We start from the raw sequence: 24,868 nt of genomic DNA, 5'->3' as shown, positions 1-24,868 counted from the left end.
CAGGGTGGAAATGTCTGCAGCCACCTCTGACGCAAACCTAATTGCCATTTTCCCCAGGAAATCTAAGAATTCAACTTCTCATTCAAATAACACTGCATATTTATGAAGCCAGAGTCTAATTAAATTACTTCAGTCATCAATCCGATTTTGTTAAACTTCCTTTTCACAGAATTACTAGTAGGGATGTGTGAATCCCCAAATATGAATGTTGAAATATTGAACTATTAGCACTATGTTTTCTAAACAAACCCTCTTATAAGCACAGCTGGCTGGAGCCTTGCACATCTTCTCCCTCCCGCACACCTATGTTTTTCCTCCACATCCCTGCTTCTGCCCTCCTGTCTTCCACCTCACTGGTCCCATAACCCAAATGGTACAAAAGTGTGAATGAGCAAAAACCAATTTTGTTATTACTACCATTTCCTTCTGCTTACTCTCAAAACAGAAGCTGCATAAGGGAGAAATAGGTCACATACAAAATTATTAAAGGGATCCTTCATGCAAAATCATTCACCAAATGGGAGCTTCATAAACATTGACTGAAGACGCCATGACAATTCTGGCCCGGCCCTTGTGTCTTCGTCTCCAGGGGGCTCTGAATTGGGCCTATCTTTTAGAACACAGCTTCCCATTTTATCTCAATGGCATTTAAAAAGCTCTAAAGCAAAAATAATATTTAATGCTTTGAGAGTGAAATGAAGAATTTCTGCATAGTAGAAAAGACGCCTCTCTACAATAGATGCTCCACTCCCATAAAATAAGGCACAAAATTTCCCCTGATAGCAACGGATATATGCGGTCTAGTAGCTAAGAAACCTTTCCTTAGTTCCACCCTTCCCATATGGGTGGCCTGGAAAAAGTTACCCTCGTCTTCCTAATTTCAAGCCTCAGCTGCAGAATAGAATCATTCTATTTTCTCTAGTTGACCATATAGCTTTTGAGAAACTGTTCTTGCATCGCAGCTTAGAATGCCCTTAAAATATCTCAAATACGTGTGATTCGAAAGCCTCATTCCTGAGGCTAGAAAATTATACTCTCAGTTCCTGTCATTTTATATTTTATATTCATCTTACACTGGCATTCTAATCAAAATAAACATTCAAAAGCTCTTATAAAAACATGGCTTTAATCTCTCTTTTAAACAATTGAACCACCTTCTCCCTTCACACCTGGTTTGAAGAAAACTAAAAATTACGGAATGCAGGTGATCACTCTGAAGGAAAAAAACAAAGGGGCAATTAGATTAAATATCATTGGGATAAGCTGGACAACCCAAATGAAATTCCTAAAAGGATTTGTGCAACACAGTTGATAATTTTGAAATATACAACTTAAACTAAAAATGAAGGAGGGCCCCTCAGGCGTCCAAAGATATACACAAGCACACACTTTATAAATACACACTCAGGCCTTTCTACTGGCTTATTCCTGTCTTTCAGTAAGACCATTCTCCTTCACCGTAAGTGCACACAAACGTCAGTGTTCCTTAACGCACTCTGTTTGGGTGTTCACCCCACTGAGCTCAACGAAACCTCTGGAACCACTGGACACATTGGGCAAATGTGCACTCAGGTGCAACTGAACATACCTGGACCATCCAACAACATTGAATATGTTTATTTAATGAATTTTCATGTATATGGAAGCGAGTGACTGATAGCATTGATTAAAACTAGCCAGGGAACACCTGGGTGGCTCAGTCGGTTAAGCGTCCAACTCTTGATTTTGGCTCAGGTCATGATCTCACGATGCCTGAGATGGAGCCCCTCAATGGGGTGCATGCTGACAGCGAGGAGTCTGCTTAGGATTCTCTCTCTCACTCTCCCTCTGCCCCTCCCCCGCTCATGTGCACTCTCTCTCTCTTTCTGTCTCTCCCAAAATAAATAAATCAACTTAAAAAAAAAAAAAAAACTAGCCAGGCATAAGGGTCATTGGCATTCAACGTCCAAACTTCCTAAAATATAGCACAATCCCAACTTTTCTGCTTTTGAACATGTCTGGACAGAGACATTTATTTTTTGCAATTCCTTCTCTGCTGTCCCAACATGCCTCCTCTAGAATTCCCAGTGCTCCCTTTGCATGGGAAGGTTGTCAGAAACATTTGTGTGTGGGATTCTAGAAAAACAAAATACAAAAGTGACTAACAATACTAAAAATGCTCTCTCACAAAGCAGCTGTGGATTTTGTTGTTTTTTAATCTAAAACACTATTTTCTCTTTAGAAATGGCCACCAGACCGAATGGTCAAAAAGATGTCACAGCTCCTGGACTCTCAAAAGATCATCCACTGTCTGTGATGAAGTCTCCCCAACAATGGCCTTTCACAACTAGAAATCTCTCACCTATTATTGTGACAAAGGCCAGAAATCACAGGGGAATGCAACTACTAAGAGACAATTTCCAACTTCCAACCCTATGCCTGAAAAAGCTGAAAAAGAGCCTTACATTAACACATATATAACCTTGGGGTCACCCCCAAAGGTAGCATTCGGAGCCACCTTGCTATCTCTATCTCCCTAATTCTTTAATTACAATTACCTTCTTCTTCCCAGTTTCTTATACCCGGGACTCATTGCTCCCCACCACCTGAGCTTCGTCCCCAGTGATTCTGATGTAATTGTTTTAGGGTGGATCCCAACCATTGGTATATAGAAGCTCTCCAAGTAATTCTCAGCAGTCATATTTGAGTGACTATCTTCTCTTAACCTGTCCACTGCCCTCTTTAAAAAACAAGCAAAAAATGGACGAGATCTGAGAACTCATTAGCCTCTTCCTTATTTAAATCTTACAGATTATTCAATTGTGCAACTAGCCAAATACTTCATTGCAAGGCCCTAGAGAACTGGATATTCAAATAGATTTGAGGATAGGTAACAGGACTTGGTTTCAGATGTTGTGCATGGAGGAAAGATTCAGAAAGTTGTCGCTTGCTTCCTTGCCTTACAAATATACTGGTGACAGGGGTGCCTGGGTGGCTCAGTGGATTAAGTGTCGGACATGATCTCAGGTCATGGGTTAAGCTCAGGTCGTGATCTCACAGTTCGTGGGTTCAAGTCCCACATCCAGCTCTCTGCTGACAGTTCGGAGCCTGGAGCCTGCTTGGGATTCTCTGTCTCCCTCTCTGCCCTTCTCCCACTCACGCTCTGTCTCTCTCTGTCTCTCAAGGGTGAATAAATGTAAAAAAAAAAAAAACATTTTTTTTAAATATATATACCAGTGACCTTAGGAAAGTTAGAGTCACAGTGCATTGTTTAGAAAACTGAAATCTGTACTATCCACTAGCAAGTTGTACGGTATAATTAGTTTGGTGATTTCAGGCAATGAAGTAATGATGTCTCTCATAAACCACTCATTCAACAGAGATTTGTAGAGTTCCCTAAATAAAACTAAAAACATAAAGTGATGGAAAACCACACTGCAGATAACTCTGGGAAGAAAATGAAAGACAAAGAGATAACCAGCCCTTGTCATGAACCAACAATTGCCCATAGAGCTGCAGCAAAATTCCTCTTTACTAAAAGTTGTATGAAATCACTTCTTTAAATTAAGGTGTCCTCTATCCAAAATCTTATTGCCTTTTATGAGCTCTGGAATGTTCAGGCAATGTAATGTTCCACTTTTATATCCAGATGAGAAAAATAAAGCAGTGGAGCATTCAGATCAAGTTCTTGGCTTCAGCGTAAATCAGATCCCGCCTGGATCCCAACTCTGCACTTGGGACTGAGAGGCCTATGGTAAATAAGTAACGTGTCTCCAGTGCCCTCATCTCTAAACCAAGATAATAATATTCCCCACCTCACAGAAGTATGAGAACTAGCCTTAATAATGCATGAATACTCAATAATCTTGATTAGTACTATTACTTATTGTTGTTATTATAAATTAGCTTTATTCTACAGACAGAGAAACTGAGGCACAGAGAGGTTAAGTAGTTTGTCCATGGGGACACAGTAAGGTAGTAATAGAGCCAAGACTTCAGCCTGAATAATGTGGCTCCAGAATCTACACGTTTAATCCCTCCCTAGCATTTTTGATATTCAATCACTTTTAGAACTTTTCAACAGCACATTAAATTTATGCAGCTCCTTACACCTTACACAAGGTTCCATATGTCATAGTATTTTAACATTACTAGTCTGGAGAAAGCCAAAGCAGAGGTTGTTATTGTTCCTCTCTTATTCGTGAGGATGTTGAGCTCAGAGGGTTAGTGCCCTGCTCAAGGACACCAGGTTAATGAGTAGCAAAGTAGGGACTCAGACCGTCCCGAGTCCTCAGGCAGCATCATCCACCAGAAGAGATGCTCATGGACCCAAAGTATACCAAAATTTCGAGATGATCACACCTAAGGAAAAAATAAGAGCCTCTCTTTCAAACAAATAGGGCTTAATGAGCTGCAGAGCATTTTCCTGTTAGGAAAGTTATTACTGATTGTCAAGTCTACATAATGAGAGGTTATGATGTGGTCAGGTGAATCAAGTGGTAGTGTTCCACACACCCTGGTAGCAGTCTACAAGCCCCAGACAACACCGCCCAGACAACACCACCAATTCACTTGGAAGGTTTCCTAAGATGCAGCTCATTGTATTAGGTATCAGAGTATTTCCTTTCTTTTTTTTTTTTTTTAATTTTTTTTTTTTACGTTTTATTTATTTTTGAGACAGGGAGAGACAGAGCATGAACAGGGGAGGGTCAGAGAGAGAGGGAGACACAGAATCTGAAACAGGCTCCAGGCTCTGAGCGGTCAGCACAGAGCCTGACGCGGGGCTCGAACTCACGGACAGTGAGATCGTGACCTGAGCCGAAGTCGGACACTTAACCGACTGAGCCACCCAGGTGCCCTTCTTTTTTTTTTTTTTTTTTTAATGTTTATTTATTTTGAGGGAGAGACAGAGACAGAGTGTGAGCAGGGGAGGGGCAGAGAAAGATACAGAATCTGAAGAAGGCTCCAGGCTCTGAGCTGTCAGCACAGAGCCCGACGCGGGGCTCGAACTCACGAACCACGAGATCGTGAGATCATGACCTTAGCCAAAGTCGGACGCTCAACCAACTGAGCCACCCAGGAGCCCCAAAGAGTATTTCCTTTCTTAAGGGTAAAACCTTGGTGACTGAGATTACCATCACTCAAGGGCAGGAAGAGAGATGTGATACAGAGATCATGAGGTCCTTTGAAAGCCCTAGATGCGTAATGCTTTTTACCTTGACATTTCCCAGCCTCTTCAGATCCATCTACCCAGTATTTTTACAGCAGAGAAACAAAGATACAATGCTGCTTCATGGGTCAAATGACATCTATGCTGGTATTTTAATACTGCAACATTGTCAATAGGGTGCCTACATCATTAGCATCTTAAGCATTTAAGCAAATGGGGAGTTTGCTCAGGATTTCAAACTGCACCCAGCAGTCATGATGTTGGATGCACTGATTTCTGTGCCAAGTCTAGTGGCTGGAACATTGGCTTGGACACATATACCCAGCACTGCAAGATGGTTGGCAAAGAGAATTGGAAGAAAGGGCAGTGCTTTTTATCCTTATTTCTGTTTTACAAACAACAAAATCACATGCTGGCCTGAGACACAAGCCACTTCTCTGAGTTCATGTCAGTCTTTGAGTAGCACTATCTGCTACTAGATAAAAACTGAACCTAAAAGTAAGATGTATCTTTTGAAACCACACAAACTTCTGTCCGGGCATTTCAACCAGATCTTTGGTCTCAGACCAAAGCATGGGAAGCATGCTCAGACTAAGCATGGGAAGAATAATTGCCCCTATGTGCAGACCCAAGGCTATGGGGCATTCACCCCGACTATGCCCTCCATCCTACTCAGTCATTGCAATCAGCATTGCCTTCACCACAAACCAGTGAGATACGCAGACCTTCGGGGAAATATCTCATTGCCCTTGTAATACACAAATTTCCTTTAAACTAGGTATTTGAAGGTTCGAAAGACAGCCTTAAAACGCATTAAACTCATGCAAACTTTAGCTCTCAAATCTGAAATGTATATTTTCTTCTGATGTTAGAGGAGTACACATTAAAGAATTTTTTGCAAATTTTGTGAAATGAGGGTATGCCACTGGTCATGTGCTACCACCCAGACCATTGTGATTCAACAGGAATAAAGCTGTTTCCCTTGGCCCTTGGCCCACTCTACTGAAACCATCTATTCATGTCTGTCTCTCCCAATAGACTAGAAGTTCCTCAAGGGCAGGACACATATTTTATTTCTCTTTGTATACTCAGTGCCCAACACAGGCTGATGCACATATATTCATAAATATCTGTTTAAATGGACTAAATTATGAGTCCAGAAACCTAACATGTTCTTCTGATGCTGCCACCAACCTAGTGTTTACAGATCAAACACAAAACTCTGCCTCCTTCCATATACAAACGGCTTTGTGCTGGCTTCCAGATTGTGAAGCCAGCTCCATGTAATATGTAGCATCTATAAATGCATTTGACAAAATGATGTAAAATAGAATACTTCTACACCTTAGCTGTTCTGCCCTAGTAGAGAATGAGACAAGCTGAATACGCCTGCCATTCTGTAAATTTCAATGTACCACACTTAAAACACTTAAAAATCGTTCTCCTCATTTAGCTCTCTGCTCAGAGAGGTGTTCTCTGTCCACCCTTCTAAAATAAGACCTGTGTATGATCTCCAGCAAGCTACCTTGCTTTATTTCTTCATACCAGAAGTCATTAGAAAAAGCCTGATTTTGTTTTCAAGTATCTTGAATGAAAACCATATCAACATTAACGCACAAGTCATTTAGCGGGGCAGGCAATGACCTCCACATCTGACAGGTATTAAGAGAAACAAAGTATAGTGTTATTTTCAGACGTAAGACCCCAAACACTTTGAATGGCATTGCAGCTTGGTGGGTGTGTGACTTCACAATGTTGGCAAAGTATTTGAAGAGTCACAGGATTCCATATTCCAAGCTCATGAAACCACTTTGTAGTAATTAATAACCAGCAACAGGCACTTGGCAATCTTTGTCTCACATAGCGAACTACTGTCATGGGTGTATGTCAAATGCTGATGTTCAATATTTTCAAGAAAGCGAGTGTTTCTAGGATTTTGTTCATCATGCCATATATATACTAGGCACTCGATAGCCATTTGTTGACTCAATTTGATTGATCTCAGTTAAAATATGCTTTGAAAATGTTAACAAGATAATGCCCCATGGAACTACCTTTATGCATTCACAAAAAATATATATGAATTTGGAACAAATACTATACTCTAAGGAATCAAAATTGCAAAGTAAATTAATTCTTAAGAAGATTTATATGACTAAATTTTAATTCCTTGAATGGTACCTTTTCAAATCCAATCTAAAATGTCTAGTATGTTTTTAATCTAATATAATCCAATGAGCTTTAATAAGCAAAGTTGTTCCCAGTAGAGCCAAAACCCAGCTATTCCATTTTTGTAACCTTCTGTGTAAAGGAATGAGCTGAACTAATTTTTTCTGAATTTTTTATATTTAATCAACAACACCATTGCCAAAGAAAACCACTTTTCAGAAGCCTCTCTATCCTGGTTTATAACTTATAATCAAAAACTGGAATTTTGCATCTGATGGGCTTTAGTGTGTAACATTATACTGTCATATTTTTGATGCTATAGTTAAAAGTAAGAGATAGTTTCCATTATAAAAATTTTCCCATAGCCTGGTTACCAAGTGAAAAACATTTTCCTATAAAAATGGTCTTTCCAATTCATAGATTAAAAATTTATTGTGGATAATTTTTTTAAAGACATCAAGAATTTTTTATTGGCTTCTGATAACCTTCTGTATTCATTAGTCACATCAGTGGTCTTTAAGATGTATATACAGGATAAGGCAGTGTGATAACAATGGACCATGCAAACAAAGAAATTACCCAAAAAAAAAAAAAAAAAAAAAAAAAACCTTGATACTCAAAACCTTTATTCTTATCCAGTTAGAGCTTTGTGGATTGATTTCAGCTACAGCCTAATCTCAGTAGCAGGAGAAAAAATGAAAATTGGGCATAAATATGAGGTCCAAAAAATCCAATAAGCTTGCAAATCACAGATATATGACAGTGGGTCTTAAAAAATCTACCTCAGCTCTGGACTTCAACCCTTGGTCCCTCAGGGGGATAAGGGTGCTTGGAAATCTGATCTGTCCCGACAGGGTGAGGCAACCTTCTATGACCTTCCCAAAGCCCCGCTGTGCCAATGGCTCAGAGGCCAGCACACTTCACCCTGAACTGTGAGCTTCCTTTAATTGTATACTTCACTTTCATTTTCCCTTATAGTCCTGATTTGGGGAACTACTCTGTTCTGTTCTGTTCTGAAAACTGGAAACAACCCAAATGTCATCTAGAGAGGACTGGTTCAATAAGATGTGTGACATCCCAACAACAGAAGATCTGCTGCCTTTAAAAGAATGTGTTAGATTGATACATACTGATGGGGGAAAGGTCCAAGGTATATTACCAAGTCTTAAAAAAGAAAAATGCAACTTCCTCTAAACAGTTCTAAATCTATGAATATGCCTGTACTAATAAATGCATGGGGGAAAAATCTACAACACGTAACACTAAGTGATAAACAGTGGTCATCTGCAGGCAGTGTGTGACAGAAGAGGGAGGACCACAAAGAACTTTCATTTTCCATGTGATATAGTCTTGTAGTTTTGTAATTGTTAGAAGTCTGTATAAATTTTATAATCAGAGGAGTGCCTGGGTGACTCAGTCAGTTGAGCGTCAGATTTGGGCTCAGGTCAGGATTTCACGGTTTGTGGGTTTGAGCCCCACATCCGGCTCGCTGCTGTCAGCGCAGAGCCCTCTTTGGATCCTCTGTCTGTCCCCCTCTCTCTCTCCGCTCCTCTCTCACTTGTGCGCTCTCACCCTCTCTCTCTCTGTTTCTCAAAAATAAATAAACTTAAAAAAAAAAGCTAAATTTTGGGGGTGCCTGGGTGGCTCAGTCGGTTGAGCATCCGACTTCGGCTCAGGTCACGATCTCACAGTTGAGTCCAAGCCCCGTGTCCGGCTCCGTGCTGACAGCTCAGAGCCTGGAACCTGCTTCAGATTCTGTATGTCTCTCTCTCCGTCCCTCCCCAGCTCATACTCTGTTTCTCTCTGTCTCAAAAATAAAATAAACATTTAAAAAACAATTTTTAAGCTAAATTTTGTAATCAGAAAAAAAATGTTTCTAAGATAATGAAAAAAAGACTGGTTAAGACGTTAGGACATTATATAATAGACATACTAGGGTGAATCAAGTCTGAGCACGCATGAGTCTGCAATATCTATGGTTGGAACTTATAAGTCTACGAGCCATTGAAATTATATGAAAATCTTTATGCATATTTGCATTTTCTGGAGATAGGCTCCATACCTTTCATCAGATTCTTGCAAGTGTCTGAGACCCAAAAGAAGGTCACCAACCATGATTCTAGCAGAAACCAAGATAGTTGTTCCATCCCTCCATTCATTTTTGTTATCATCTTATCATGAAACATTTTATTACTATTTAATTTCATAGTTCCTGCTAAAGGTAAAGTCTATAATCAGCACCAAAGTGTAAAATCCATGGTTCTTAGTCTCTGCCCTTCACTTAAAGAGACTCCCAAAAACCTTAACAGCAATCCTAAGAACAGGATAAAAAGTTGCACCTGGCTAGTCTTGGGGGAGGGGAAACTCCTAACAGGCACTGAAACCCTTAATTGTTCAGGACTTGAGGACAGTTGTCCAAGGCACTAATAGGCTTATTTTCTACATAAAGATAAGGAATTTGTAGAATAGGGGTGGGGAAGTAGGGAATGAGGTATAGGGATTCTGGGGGGCGGGGGAGGGAGAAGTCATAGTTGCATTTGAATTAAGAAAGCCCCATTGGATGAGTGGGATTAATTTAATCGACAAAGTAAAACTCAGTGCAACATCATTATCAGCCTTAGATTGTTCAAAAGAGCCTTCAATCATAAATGTACATTAAAAAATACAGCAAAATTCATGTTGCTTTGATCTATATTAATACTGCCTACACTGGGGTTACAATTTTTGTAAAAACTTGGCTTGTGATGACTTGTAAAGGTGACTAACCCCCAAGTCCCTGGGAAATACACGAGTCCACAAAATGTTTCACCATATCCACCTTGACTCCACTGACAGTCTCCAGAATCAGGTCCATTGCAGAAGTTCTATAAACCTTAAGATCAAGTGTAGATCAATAACAATTTGTAATTTAAGTAAAGAATCATAGGTTGTACCTGCACTGGCAAAATGAGGAACATTACTGGTGAAAATTAGGAATAATACTCTACTTTCCAAATGTGCTTTCCAGGTGGTTTATCACTGTCAAAATAGGCCAATTGTGGATTTAGTATGCAATTAAAGTGTCAGATATCCCAGAATTCTAGTGCTGACATTACCTGGCCGTGCAGGTTTTACAGGCAAAGAAATTGAAGGGGTTCACATAATCCACCAAAGCACATCGCTAGCCACCATCACCCAACTGTACTGATATCAGCACTGTGCAAACCAGAAATGGGCTCTCCAGGAGTTCTATGAGTTAGCTAGAAAAAATAAGATAGATAGATAGATAGATAGATAGATAGAGATAGTGAAGACAAGGATTTTATCACAAAATGCGAAAATGATGGTAAGTGAAAATAATCCCACGCTATTGGAATGAAAAGACATAGAGAAATCGTATCTTCAGGAGTGATAAAAGTGAATCTCATGAAGAAGAGAGGGTTTAAACTAACTCTTAAAGAAGGAATTCGATTTTGAAGGTCAAAGTACAGTCTGGTAGATTTACAGATGAAGGCAACATTGTGGCCAAAAGTTGGAAGACCCGAACAGAAGGCTGGGCTGGCAAGAGAGCAAGAGGAGCGGAATGAGCAAACAAGTTAAGCTGAATAGAGCAGCCTTGGGTAGGGAGACAAACAAGCCTGGAAAGGTAATAAAATAATAATGAACATGTGTTGAGCTCTTACTGTATTTCTGGCACTTTAAACGCATTAGTTAATCAAATCCTCATGTAAGGTAAGTACTTTTAGCTGCTTGCCTCCATTTTACCCATCTAGGAAATGGTGGAGTCAGGATTCCAACCCAGGTCAATCTGAGTCAGAACCCGGGCTCAGAATCACCACATTTTTCTGACTCAAGAGTGGGAGGCCCTTATAGAACAGGCTAAGGAATTTAGGTTTCAGTGTCAGGTGTAAAAATGGGAGCATGGTTATCTGATAACCCACTGATAATGCCCATAGGCATGGCTTATCACTACTCTAAAGACTCCTATAAAAGCATCCCATGATCTGATGGCTTTTGCAACAAAGTTAACTGATAGTAACAAGCATTTGTTGATCAGTCCCTTGACTATAGGACTGATTTACATATTGTAAAGTGCTCAGTCCAAATTTTACTAGGAGAATCTACTGTATTGGTATTCCATCAACATACCTTGTCCTTTTAGTCCTTAGGACTTAATTAGGACTTGATTTTACCTGTTATTTACCTACCACTTGTGCTAGAAATATAGCTCATGATAATAACCAGAACATGTGTGTTTACTTTCAAATGTCCCCTGATTATATATAAACCTTCCTGCAAGGAGAGCCACTCTTTTCCAATAATACAGTCATCCCTTAAAAACGAACTTCTTCATCTTAGGCTCATGTCTTAAAAATCAGTTGGGTTCTTCAATTACACGTGGACAGGGTGGGACATCTGGACCCTCCTACGGGGCAAGGGTGAACTCTTCCTCTGCTATACCCACAGTAGCCAAATCGCTTCTTCTCCCACTGTGGAAAACCACAGAAAACTATCGCCTAATGATTTACTTCCCAACCCCCAGCCCACAAATCAAAGAATTGGGTTGGGTGAGAATAAGAAAGAATGGTGGCCAGTGGCTATGAGAGAGGGAGCGAGTGTTTCCGTTTATTTTCTTAAGCCAATTAATGATAAAGCGGCATGGAGGGAAAGAAAGACACAACATGGCTGTGAAAAACTTTTTTTCCAGATAAATGGCCAGATATCAGATTCTGTAATAAGTACTTCCACCTATCAAAACACACACACGCATATACAGACACACATGCATACACACACATTAACTTTGGGTTGGAGCAGGGAGATAAGGATCTTAAAAATACAAGATAATATTCAGGAAGCCTTGTGGATATTGTAAAATATTGGAACTTCGAAGGACCCTTGGAAGTCATCTAATCCAGACGTTGCAAACCCAGGGTCCGTGAGCTATACCTAGCAGACAGAGGTGTTCAGTTAGACCTGCAGAATGTTGTTTGTTGTGGGTTTTTTCCTTTAGCTGAGTCAACATTTTAAAGTAGAGAAAATTTAAGCAATAATTCGGGTATGTGACTTCTCCTAAAAACTGGAAGACCCAGCAGCACTGAGCCCTTTATCCAAGTGGCAGCAGTGAGCTGGAACTAAGTAGCAGCTGCCTCCTTTAGACAAGGCTTGAACTCCTGGTTTGCCACAGTCCCCACTACTCTGTCTTGTTCTGGAATACAAGGCTGGGTGTCGAGAATTTAAATAAAATAGGAGATGGATTAGTGCTTACACCCACCTTGCTTCATTCATTTATTGCACCTGCCAATTTCTGTAGGCATTTGAGTTTACAAGCTCTGCTCTAGTCTATTCTCCTCACTTAGAGAAGAGCAATTCAGCTAGGGTGGTAAAGTGACTTACAAAACTCATTCCATTATAAATAAGATGTTCGTTGGGAATGCAAGCTGGTGCAGCCACTCTGGAAAACAGTATGGAGGTTCCTCAAAAAACTAAAAATAGAACTACCTTACGACCCAGCAATTGCACTACTAGGTATTTATCCAGGGGATACAGGTGTGCTGTTTCAAAGGGACACATGCACCCCAATGTTTATAGCAGCACTACCAATAATAGCTAAAATATGGAAAGAGCCCAAATGTCCATCGATGGATGAATGGATAAAGATGTGATATATATATATATATATATATACACACACACATACACACACACACACACACACACACACACACACACACACTGGAGTATTACTCGGCAGTCAAAAAGAATGAAATCTTGCCATTTGCAACTACGTGAATGGAACTGGAGGGTATTATGCTAAGTGAAATTAGTCAGTCTGAGAAAGACAAAAATCATATGACTTCACTCATATGAGGACTTTAAGAGACAAAACAGATGAACATAAGGGAAGGGAAACAAAAATAATATACAAACAGGGAGGGGGACAAAACAGAAGAGACTCATAAATATGGAGAACAAACTGAGAGTTACTGGAGGGGTTGTGGGAGGGGTGATGGGCTAAATGGGTAAGGGGCACTAAGGAATCTACTCCTGAAATCATTGTTGCACTATATGCTAACTAATTTGGATGTAAATTTTAAAAAATAAAAAATAAAACAAGTTAAAATTAAAAAAAAAAAGATGTTCGTACACAGGGATTATGGTCTAATGACAACTGGAGAGTATGCACAACTAAATTTCGTGTGTGTGCATTCAGTGCCAAAATCAGTGGAGCAAGGTTAAAATTCCAATCATTTTATTTACACAGTGCCCCCTCCCCAAATGGAAGATTCTCCTGTTTTTGGAATAAATGTACTGCCTATTCTGGCTTAGTTTACAGTTTTAATGTGCCCAAATTTATTCCCAGGGCATGATTTATTGAGAAGACATACAAAATGCTCACTATATATATGCAAATACTTCTAAAAATTAGACTTTACTAAAAAATAGAGCAGAGAGAAATATGTCTAAAAAATTCCTCTTCAGGGACACATGCAACCCCATGTTTATAGCAGCACTATCAACAATAGTCAAAGTATGGAAAGAGCCCAAATGTCCATCGATGGATGAATGGATAAAGAAGATGTGGTATGTATATACAATGGAGTATTACTCGTCAACCAAAAAGAATGAAATCTTGCCATTTGCAACTACATGGATGGAACTGGAGGGTATTATGCTAAGTGAAACTAGTCACTCAGAGAAAGACAAATATCATATGACTTCACTCATATGAGGACTTTAAGACACAGAACTGATGAACACAAAGGAAAGGAAGCAAAAATAATATAAAAACAGGGAGGGGGACAAAACAGAAGAGACTCTTAAATATGGAGAACAGAGGGCTGCTGGAGGGGTTGTGGGAGGGGGGATGGGCTAAATGGGTAAGGGGCATTAAAGAATCTACCCCTGAAATCATTGTTGCACTATATGCTAACTGACTTGGATGTAAATTAAAAAAATAAAATAAAATCTTAAAAAAAATTCCTCTTCAGAAAATTTCATGGATACATTGGAAGGAAAATGACAAATTTGCTGAGTGATCACTTTTGACTTAGGTACTTTGCATGCATCACCCCAGTTAACCCTCACAGCAGCCCAAGATGGGTGGGTATTCTTACTCCCACTTTACAAGGAAAGGTACATTCAGAGGCATTCAGTGAGTGGTAGATGACCTGGCTATTCAATCAGGGACCACACCCATATTCAAACTCTGATGAGCACATTTATAGTGTTCCTGAAAGAAGGGAAGGTGGCTTGTCCATGCACACAGAGAGCTCTCACTGATATTTGTATCCAAGCCTGCCCATTGCCAAAGCCCACCAAGTGCTCTATACAAGGACTTCCGCAAATGTCATAATTTGAACAACTCTGACACACAAAATTAATTCCTTTAGGCAAGTTCTTGAGCAAGGTTAAGAAAGCCTTGGTTCTTCCTGTTACTTATAGTCGGTGACCCCTAGGCAGGTGTTTACTAAGGGAACTAGCAAAATCTCTTTTCTAAATAAAACTTCTTCTTAGATTTGTTATAAAAGAATATACAAGCCAAGAGCATGTTTGTTAATGAATAAGAATAATAACTAAAATTAAAACAAAAAGTAATTCAAGAATAAGAGCTTTTGAAGAGTCAGGAATTTGATTAAAAATTCACTTGCTTTTTTTCTATAATGAAACAGTTCCTTAACCACAAAACAGCTTTTATAATAATGCAGAAGAGTAGGGTTCCAAGTAAAACATTCCCCCCATTTTAATCATGGCTATTATTTTTGAAAATGAAAATGGCTGAGGTCATTGTAGTCTATTTTAGGGTTTGCACGAGTTGGTGGCATTTTTTTCTTGGCTTTGAGCTCTCCATGTTACCAACGAACCCTTATGGGTTTTGCTATGTGTCCTTTCAAATCCCATTCTTTTTAATAATGTTTTACTTTATACACATAAATTAGAGTGAATTCCACTTTCTTTCCTAACAACTCCAGATGGGGTCCACACTTTTAGGAGGACTAGAGCTTGCTTTTTTTTTTTTTTAATTTAGCATGTACTTCTTAGAACAAGTATGTTCCTATCTGCATTAAAATGCTGTGGGTGTTTAAATGCTAAAGAGATTAGTAAAAACATAGAATTCGTGTAGTCTTTTTCAAAATCAAACTGAAACATGAGGATAGCATTTGTGTATCTACCCTTTCAAACTTATAAAGACAGACACACATAAAGAAAAAATGCCCAGAAGGAAAACACCATCTGGGCAGAGTTCTACATCTACCAAAACCTATGGACTGGGGGAGTCTACAGATAGCCATTTAGGACACACCAGTGAATCTCCCTGTCCCCTATAGGACCCAGCAGACAAAATTATCAAATATCTAAAGACACTACAGTTACACATTCAGGCCTCCCTTTCCATGTGATTAATATCTCACTGACTTTCTGAACTTAGCTTTATTTTTTATTATAATTCGCTATGACAGCATGCAGACCAACCTAAGATCCATCTAAATAGCGCCTACCCAGCCACAAGTGAGAGACCGTCTTTACAAAACATACATACGTACAGTGAAGCTCTGCCTATTAAGATGCCTTAAGCTCTGTTTGTTTGTTTATTTTTCAAAAAAATCAATGTGCAAGCCCAATGTAATAAGATGCTGTAGCTTTTATGAAAGAGGTGAAATAATTTTAAACACAGACACACAATGAGTTTATTTATTTAGAAACTTGTTAAATAGAGTCTGGGAATTCAAATATTCAATGTTGACATTGTACAGAACTGGCCAGGAGCCAGAACCCAGTCTCCAAAGGGACCTATTGGACAAGGAATTCAGGCCTTTCTCTCCTCCCACTTGAGCTAAATAGGTAGAGGCCATTAGTTATACCCACAGCAATATCTGAACCGCACTCAAATAAGCTGCCCTCGCCCGGGCACTTCAAAGGAGGGCAAGTGTGTTTAGCTTTTTAGTGCTGAACTAGAACACTTTTGAAAGAGTTTTGTAAACAGTTTCTTCCTTATGTAGAAACACCTCTGAAGTTTCTTGTATGGCATGTAAGCAAGGGTAATTCACAAGGATTATACTTTTGTTCATTTGCTGGAGGAAAATATCATATCAACCTGTGTGCAAACGGGAAATCTGGAAGTAGAAGCCCACTGCTTCTGTCTTCCTTTCTCCCTCTCTTATTTTCCACTCCATTTGTTTGTCTCCTTTCTATCCTCTTCCTCACACTTGTTCTCACTACACAGCCAATTTCCTTGAATATTCTCTAGTAAACTCAGAAGGCCAGAAGAGTGGGAAGGGGGAAATCTAATTTTAGAAAAAGGACCGTGGCAAATGGGGTGGGGAGGGAACTAATGATTCATACTGGGCTGCCCAGCCACAGAGAAAAGCAGACCCCACAGACCTTTTTTTAGAAAACGCCTAGAGCACGGGTTCCAGCCAAGGAAGGGTTAACCACCACTCCAGAAAAATGTGCCTAGCATCATTACAGTGTGACTGTCTCCTCCGGCCAGTCTCTCCACCCCCCACGTCAGCCCTCCCCAGTCCCTCTCTCCCCTACCAGGGAGAGTGAATGAAGATGTGCCTGCCCCTCCTCACTTGAGTGTTCCTTAACCCCGGACGTGTGAGAGAGAGAGAGAGAGAGAGAGAGAGAGAGAGAGAGAGAGAAAGTGCGCGCGTGTGCATGTGTGTGTGCACCGTCAGTGCAAACCACGCTCGAGGGAAGCAGTGGGCCAGGCACGCAGCACTTCTGAGGCTGGAGAGGGCAGAGTTCTGGCCTAAGTTTGGGAGCCAGGAGCTGAGCAGCGGGAGGCAGGAGGTGCGGGGGTCCTCCCTGGGTGAACACGGCCGCCGCCCCTAGGTTCCTCCCCAGCTCCACCCCCCCACTCCTCAACGGAGCCCACTCCCACTGTCTGAGACAATTGTGAGATGAGGGGTGGCAGGGGCTGAGTACCTCGGGAACAGGACTGAGAGCCACTGGCCAGAAGGTGACAAGTCAAGTTTCTCCACTTCAGGGCCGCTTCCAGCAGAGGCAAAAGGGAGGAGGTGCAGGGAGAGAGGGGACCGAGCTAGACATGCGGAGGGCAACAAGTCAGCTCTCCTTTGCCCTCTTTTGCCCTTCTTGCCCCCGGAGTCTCCATCCTTGTCCTTCCTGCCCCAGGCCACGTCTGCAGCGATAACCTGGCCCCAACTTGCAAAAATGAAACAAAGTAAACTCCCAAACGACAAGATGTTTAAAGGGAAACCGCTTACAGAGTTAGTGCTTTCAACTTTATAAAAAAAGAAGAAAGCAAAAATTGCGTAGAATGACGCGTTAATTTCTATTCAGTAAGCGTCCTACGTGTTGAATGTCTGTCGGCAGAGGAGGCCCGGCCCGGGTAGTAGGGAGAGGCCTCTGCTTAGAAAGCCGGAGAACTGGGCTACCCCGCACAGACGCGCTCACGCACACTTCCACACACACTCACGTGCACAGCGTCGCCCAGACCTGCGACTTCTCAGCCCCCACAAGTAAAAGCCTGAAAAAGGAGCCCTTCTCTCCAGGCTTCCTGCCTCTGCAGTTAATGAACCATACCCTTCCACAGTGTTTAGGATGGGGTGGGGTGGGGGGATGAAAAGCGTTATTAACCTTCTCCTAAACATAGATTTTTTTTTTTTTTTTTTTTTTGGCGAAACACATCGAAATGCTGCAGGAAGACTGCGCTCCAAGTGCCAAATGCAATAAAGAAGCCCTAAGCCAGGGTAATGGTCAAGTAATGGCAAATAAACCGCCTTCCTAGAAGGGGCCTCTGCCTCCGTCGGGTGAGCGTTTTTCCTCCTCAAAAGCAGTCTGAAATAAACAAGTAAAATATGTTTTTTAAACAGAGCTCTGTATTTCGATTTTTTTTTTTTTTGAGAGTGAAGAAAAACACAAATAGGTGGGTTTAAAGGGAGTGCAGGCTGGAACCTGGGTGCGGGTTTCCTTTGTTGTCTCACGTATTGCTAAGGTGAGGAGTTTAAGCACGTGAGGGAGGGTCGTCATCTACCATAGCTATTTAAGAGCCTCTTTTTAAACAGAGATCAAGTGTACAAGTAACAAGTGCCCCCTCTCCGGGGTCTTGCTAAGCGCATCGCCTTCTGGGTCTTTACGAGACTTCTGGGGGGCCCGGTAGCTAAGGGGGGTTACACGTTGCAACTCGTTCGTTGCTGTGATTGAAACCCTGCCGGGTGTCACTTTAAGGAAGTGGGGTGGGGGGGTTGCTTCAGTGTTTCGGCTCAAGACAAGCTGGGCAGACCCAACCTGACTTCTTCCCCATCGCCAGGAGAAAAAAAGTTACAACTGGCAATTCTGGCACCGCCCAGGTGCTATCCTAGCTGCCCAAAAAAACCGCTGGGAAGCCTCCCGGCGCTTGCCAGAGTCTGCTTGGCTTTTAGTTTTCTTTTCTTAAAGATGGGAATAAAAGCCAAGGGCTTTAGACAGTACAAATGTCAATCTTCTTGCTTTTCCCTTCTTTGTTTTTTTAATTAAAAGGTTTATTCCTCCCAAATGATTTGCAACGAATTTATCGTTTTCAACTATTGTGTAATATATATATATATATATATATATATATATATATATATATATCAAGCACTGTAAGTTGGAAAATGGGCAGTGCATTCATTCTGGGCTTAACTTCAGTGGGTACTGTCAGGGTCCATGGGATCCTGTACTGTAGGCAAGACCAGCACAGGACTTGGCCACCAAAGAAATTTACAAAAGACAAAAAGAATAACAAGAATCCAGAAAACTACTGTTCCTATCTGATTTGTTTCCATTGCAGTGTTTGCATAAAAAAGCATAAAGGTGTGCTTTTTAAAGTAGGCTGGTCACACTGCCTCTTCCTAACCCAGAAAAAGAAAGAAACGGGTGAGACAGAGCGGCAAAGTTTTCGTTGGACAGCACGGCAAGGGGTCACTGACTATCTCCGCCACGCGCAAGGAAACTCACGCACTGCAGAGGGGGAAGGAAATAGCGCTTTAAAATACAAAAAAAAAAAAATCCCTAGTTTGATATGATTTCCTTTATTACCCAGATTGTAACTGAAGAATTGCATAAAGCAGCGCTTCTGCCTGCCCGGGGCAGGCTGCGCGGTGGCAACAGCTGGAGCAGCGCGAGCGGGAACCCGAGGGTCAGCAAGGGAAGTTTGTAAGAGTTCCTATCTAGTCATCAGACAGCGGCGGCGGCATCCTTAGAGACACTAGAGACAAAATGAGTAGGTCTCCTACTGGATGAATGACAAGTCTCATCAGATCGGAAAACGAGGTTCTGTTTCTGGATGTTGAGCGGGCTGTGCGTGCGGGAATGTTTTAATAGGGCGGCGTATAGCTTGGCAATTAAAACAGTTGAAAAAAGTTGCTCAAGAAAATTCGAAGGGTTTTGTGTTCTGCTTTCACTTCGGCGGATACCGGGCGATCAGGCGCAAAGCATTCAGCTTTCATTTCATAATTTAGGCATGGTTGAAATAGGCTCTCCACGCCCCCCCCCACCCCCCCCCCCCCCCCCCTCTCTCTCTCTCTCTCTCTCTCTCTCTCTCTCTCTCTCTCTCACACACACACACACACACACACACACACTCCAAACCTTTAGCCGGAATTCAAGCCCCCAGGCCTCCAAGCATATGTACATTTAATTCCTCCTCAGATGAAAATAAAGACATCGGCCTCATTTAAAAGTGAAAAGAAAAAAACAGGACTTCTACTGGCTCTCTTTGACAGTGTCGCAGCTAAGTGAAATGAACAACATCCAAAAAAGAAACAGATGTACTGATGACCCAAGAGCCCTATATTTAGGTTGATCCCAGAGACCAGGGTGAAAGGAAACGTATTGGGAAGTGGAGGAGTGCTTGAGTGAGGACTGGACGAAGCACTGGAAAGACGCCTACGATGACACCATCTCGCTGGGCTAGACCTTGGATTCCCACTGCCAAAGAAACCCAGCCCGCAGAGGTGCCGCTGCCTTAAGGCGCGGCTGCTGAGGGGACTTGGAAGGCTGGAAGGCTTGGGGACGTACTTGGTTTTAATATGCAAGAGAGAAGAGGGCGGGGAGATTGGGGATTTTCCTGGGGAGAAGCATCCTACCCACCCCTATCTCCCCTTTCTCTGGTCCACAAGCAAAACAATTAGCTGTTTTCGGCGAGTGGGAGAGCGAACGGCGGCCTGTCCCCTCCCGAGGCTGCTCCAGCCTCGCAAGCTGACACCTCGAGGAGAGGGCTTTGGACTGCTAGGGTTTGCTCCGGGTCTCAGCACCTCAGAGTCCCCTTAGACTTGTGGTAGAAGCTTTTGGGCAAACCCATTCCTAACGCTTAGAGTCCCGATCGAGGCTTCCGCCTTTCCAAACAGTGTCGGCTCAGCGGACAATTCCAGGCGAAGTCCCCTAACACTTCTGCGGGAAGAGTGGGGGATGGGGGCGCTGCCACCCCTGCACTGAACCCAATCTCCCTGGTCCCGCGTGACCAAGGCCGCTCCACGCCGGGCAGGCAGGGGGCGCCGGGGAGGGTGAGTGACCCGAGACCCCGGCTGCATCCAGAAATAGAGCAAGAGGCTCTGCCGCGCTCTCTCAGCGGCCTAAGGTCCCGGCAGCCCGCCCCCTGGGGGTCACTCGGCGCCCGGCCAGCCTGGAGCTCGCTAGCGGGAGCAGGCCCTTTCGGCCCCCTTCTCCTCCGCGGCTGTCGCCGCTGGCTGCGCTCCCTGCACTCCTCACTCTCCACGCGCTCGCGGGGCCTGGCCTCTCCTCACCTGCCCCTGGCTCCGCGGAGCCGGTAGCTCCGCACTGCCTGTGCCCCACCACCACCACCACCACACACACTGCGACTACAACCCCCACTCTCGTCTCCCCCACTCCCCACCCCAGTCGTCCCGCCGCGCGGCGCACGCCGCAGAGCACCGCCGAGCGCACAGCGCCCACTACCGCAACCGCCGCTCGGCGCAGCTCGGCGCAGCCCGCCAGCCCGCGCAACTTCCAGCGGCCGCCTCGCAACTTTTCCCAACTCCACCACTGCTGCCCGCCGCCGCCGCCACTGTGGCTCCCTCCGAGCCTGCCACCCACCCCAAACCCCAGAAACAAACCAAGGCTCGAAAAAGCTCCCATCCCCAGACCGCCCCCCCATCCCCCGCTCCCCCTCCCATACCCGGGACTAGCTGGTTGGCCAGAGGCAACTCTCCTCCGCCTGGGGGGAAGGGGAGGGGAGGGGGAGACTCTCTCGTCTTCTCTCCCCCCCACCCCACCCCACCCCTTCCCGCTTGCTCTCGCGCGCTCTTCTCCCTCCCACCCCGGTCTTGGCTGCCCCCACCCCCACCCCCACCCCGGGGTTGCCACAGCTGGTCGGTGCACAGGGCTAAGGGCTGCCCCGGCTCCTCTGGCGTCCAAACCAAGAGCGAGAGCGCGGGCGGCCGGGCGCGAAGGCTGGGACCGGCAGGTTGCTGGGGCTGCGCTGCGCCTGCCCTCCGCCCGGGGCCCCGGCGCGAGAGGCAGCTGCGTGCTCCCTCCCGGAGCGCTGGAGACAGATATGCAAGATGGCAGAGGAGGGGGAAAGCCAATAGAAAAGGGATATTGCACCTACTTGTGGCCAGTTTCCTTGCCCTGCCTTTGGATCTCATGCTGTGCCCAGTCCTGCAGCCGCTGGTGTGTGGTTGGGGTTTTTTTTTCTTGGATCTTTTCCTTCTTTTGCTTTCCCTCTCGCTCCCTCCCTCGCTTCTCTCTCTCTCTCTCTCTCTCTCTCTCTCTCTCTCTCTCTCTCATACACACACACACACACACACACACACTTACACACACTCACTCTCTGTCTTTCCCTCTTTCACTCTCTCTCCCTCCCTCTCTCCCTTTCTCTCAATCCACACTCGCTATCTCTCCAGCATTGTCAGTTCGGACACCTTCGCACATGCGCGCTAGACGCCCCTCCAACATCTCAGCGCCGCCAAAAAAAGTTTGGAGCGATTTATCACTTTGATTTGGAGATCTTGTCAGATGGCAATCGCCGAGGAGGCGGAGAAAGGGAGCCACGGGGAGGGCGGCGGGGGGCGGGGAGCGAGCACAGGGAGCCAGAGGGGAGCAGACACCTCGCCCCCAAAAAAGGCGGGGAGGGGGGGGGAAATAAAAAGACTAGGGCAAAGGACTGATTTCGTGTTGGAATCACCTATAAGCCTGTATCATTACTATTATTGTTTTTCCCACCATAAATTGCAGGAAATTTTCTATACATCCACGGAGAAAACAAGAAGTGGGGCTTTTAAAACCTTTTTCCATATTAAAGAACTAGAAGGACAGGACTCTTAAATGATCCAGGAGAAAGTGAGAATCATCCTGAACTTCAGGAAATCTGCTGCCGCCGCTCTTACTGCTACTGAAGCTATTTCGGCTTGTGCTTTCGGAGTTGAAAGTACAACAAGTAACTGTTTTCTTTCTCGATGTTAAGTATACTACCAATACTTGCCATTCTTGGAACATTTCAGTGGTCTATTCCCATCAAGTAGTAATGATCACCTTTGATTCCCAAGTCCGGGCAGGCTCGGGCATTTAACATCCAAGACCTCCTGCTTCCCTAAGGTCGGCCGTCACCTTCCGGCCTCCCCCACCGCTGCCCCCATCTCCGGTTGCCCCAGCTCTGCCTGCCTGCCATTTTCACTCACTTGCTTAAACCCACAACCTTTAGGGTCATAAGAAAGAGGGGGGGGGTTCCTTTCCCACCCTTAAAAAAAATAAATTGTTGGAATTTGCTTTAATTACAGGATTTACCAATGAAGTGGGCACATAGAAATGGGGAAATCCTAAAGGGGCCAGCTGTGTTCAAGGTATGAATCAATCTCAACTACGTAAAGATTTTCTCTTGGTACAACTGCCTTGCATTAAACAGTTTTGTTCAATACCTTCCATGAGCTATTTATGTCCCCATTAATATCTGTTGCAAATCCTGCCAGACACTGTAAAAGAAAATTACAATCTTTTCAGTCTCTGTGCTGCAACAGTACATCCTTGATGATCCAGTTAGAGGAGAAGGAAAAGAAAAGCAAGTCCTGGGCATGAGTTTAGGAAAGGTAGGGGAGGGGAAGAGAGATCATTGAGAATACCCTGTTGTGCCAGTTGTCATTTATTGTCAAAACTAGGACTGGGAGTGTGAGCAAACAGCAAGTTTCAACCCTAAGAGGGGTTCATCAATGGTTCATAGAATATCTCTGTTTGAGGAAATCAAAATTCAAAGGATCACCCTGGCTAAGGATGCCCACCATTTCTTTCTCCAGAGTTGTGTAATTCTGGGAGCATGTGGCGGTAAGATAGAGGTCCCTGGAGAACCAAGTAAAGGTCCCAAGAGAGACAGACGTGTAATGTCGAAATGTAAGGAAAAGATAAAGGGAGCAAATGAAGTAATTACACAGAGCAGGAGTAAAACAACTTCCAAAAGAGAAGGTTCTGGTAAGCACCAGATGGGCACAGGAGAACTCTATCATTCCCTCTGGACTGAAAAGGCAGGTGGGGGGAGGGGGGTCCAATCCTGCTACAATTCCTGTTGCCCTGTGGTGTACTTCTACACAGCAGAGGTGGGTGCAAAAACACCAGGCTTTGGGTACCCAGAGGTCTGTGAATTCGAATTCACTGGCTCTTCTCAGTTTAGATGGAGGAGTGCCTTCCCTCAGATGAACAGTTAAGTTTCCTCAGAAGAAAAGGAGAAGTTGGGGTTGAGAACCATCAGAAAGGTAATAGAATCTCTAGGGAGAGAAACACTAGACTGGCCATCAAGATGTTCACAGAAGCTGCTTCTGATCAGTTTAAGGACTCCCTGGGGACCCTCACCTTGGCCAAAAGACACAGAGAAGGCACAGGAGGATCAGGCCCCACCCATCTGTCAGAACCTCAATGGCCTCTTCCCGCAGAAAGGGAGAAGGAGACCCCTAGGCAGGAAGAGTGCCCTGCACAGTAGGAGGCTCAGCCTTGGACTTTTCATTTCACCTCCTCAGCCCCGGGGAGCTTAAAAAAATAATAAAAAGGAGTTACTATCCTCCCTTCCACTGCTCTCATTAATTCCTTCCATCTCATCCCCACGGGGGGGTATATATCCTGGTCCACTCGCGGAGAGGAGGTTAAGAGACGTGCCAGAGAATTTTCTAGGAAACGAAGGTACCATGGAACCAAACCCAAGATTAAATAGAAAACCCACCTGTGAAGCTGTGGTGATTGTTTCTGCTGAGAAATTACAAACCACGTGGCGGGCTAGGGGTGGGGTAGGGGCTGTGAAGGGAACTGAATAGGATATGAAGGACTCAAGAAAATCAAATCTGAGTCCCCAAACTTAAAGATCCGTCAACTTTTCTAGACGGCGAAGAGCAAGAGGATGAGGCGTCGCTGGAACACCCTCCCCTTCTCGTTTTTAAAGTCCCTGGGGTCGCGGCCGCCTCCGCGAATGCCTGGTCTTTCCAAGAGTTTCGGGACACGAGCAAATCCAACCTCTTCCAACTGAAATAATAAACACAAACTCCTCTGTGCCCTAGGGCCAAAGCATTGTGACTAGACAAGGCATCATTCTTTTTGTTGTTTTTTTAGTAAAGTATTCGCAACATCATCACTTTTATTTTCAAACCT

At 43.7% G+C, this 24,868-nt stretch overlaps 1 protein-coding gene and 1 long non-coding RNA gene across 8 annotated transcripts in view; one reads left to right on the top strand and one right to left on the bottom strand.

The window, feature by feature from the left end:
* The window catches only part of MECOM (MDS1 and EVI1 complex locus), a 556,524-nt gene extending 534,589 nt beyond the window's left edge, over positions 1 to 21,935 (bottom strand). For all 7 annotated transcript variants that reach the window (XM_049629605.1, XM_049629602.1, XM_049629610.1 and 4 more), the window contains exon 1: positions 21,855 to 21,935. In XM_049629605.1, coding sequence (XP_049485562.1) covers positions 21,855 to 21,891 — 37 coding nt within the window. In that variant the 5' untranslated portion in view covers positions 21,892 to 21,935. The remainder of the gene's footprint in view (positions 1 to 21,854) is intronic.
* LOC125921903 (uncharacterized) lies at positions 21,839 to 23,520 on the top strand. Its single transcript, XR_007457530.1, has 3 exons — positions 21,839 to 21,916; positions 22,481 to 22,682; positions 23,023 to 23,520. It is a non-coding gene; the product is annotated as an uncharacterized LOC125921903 (long non-coding RNA).
* Positions 23,521 to 24,868: the final 1,348 nt, after the last annotated feature.

Source organism: Panthera uncia, chromosome C2, assembly GCF_023721935.1.
Source record: "Panthera uncia isolate 11264 chromosome C2, Puncia_PCG_1.0, whole genome shotgun sequence".
In the NCBI taxonomy this organism is placed as follows: domain Eukaryota; kingdom Metazoa; phylum Chordata; class Mammalia; order Carnivora; family Felidae; genus Panthera; species Panthera uncia.
Note: the sequence above shows the minus strand (reverse complement) of the source record. Positions and strands in the feature narration are given on the sequence as shown.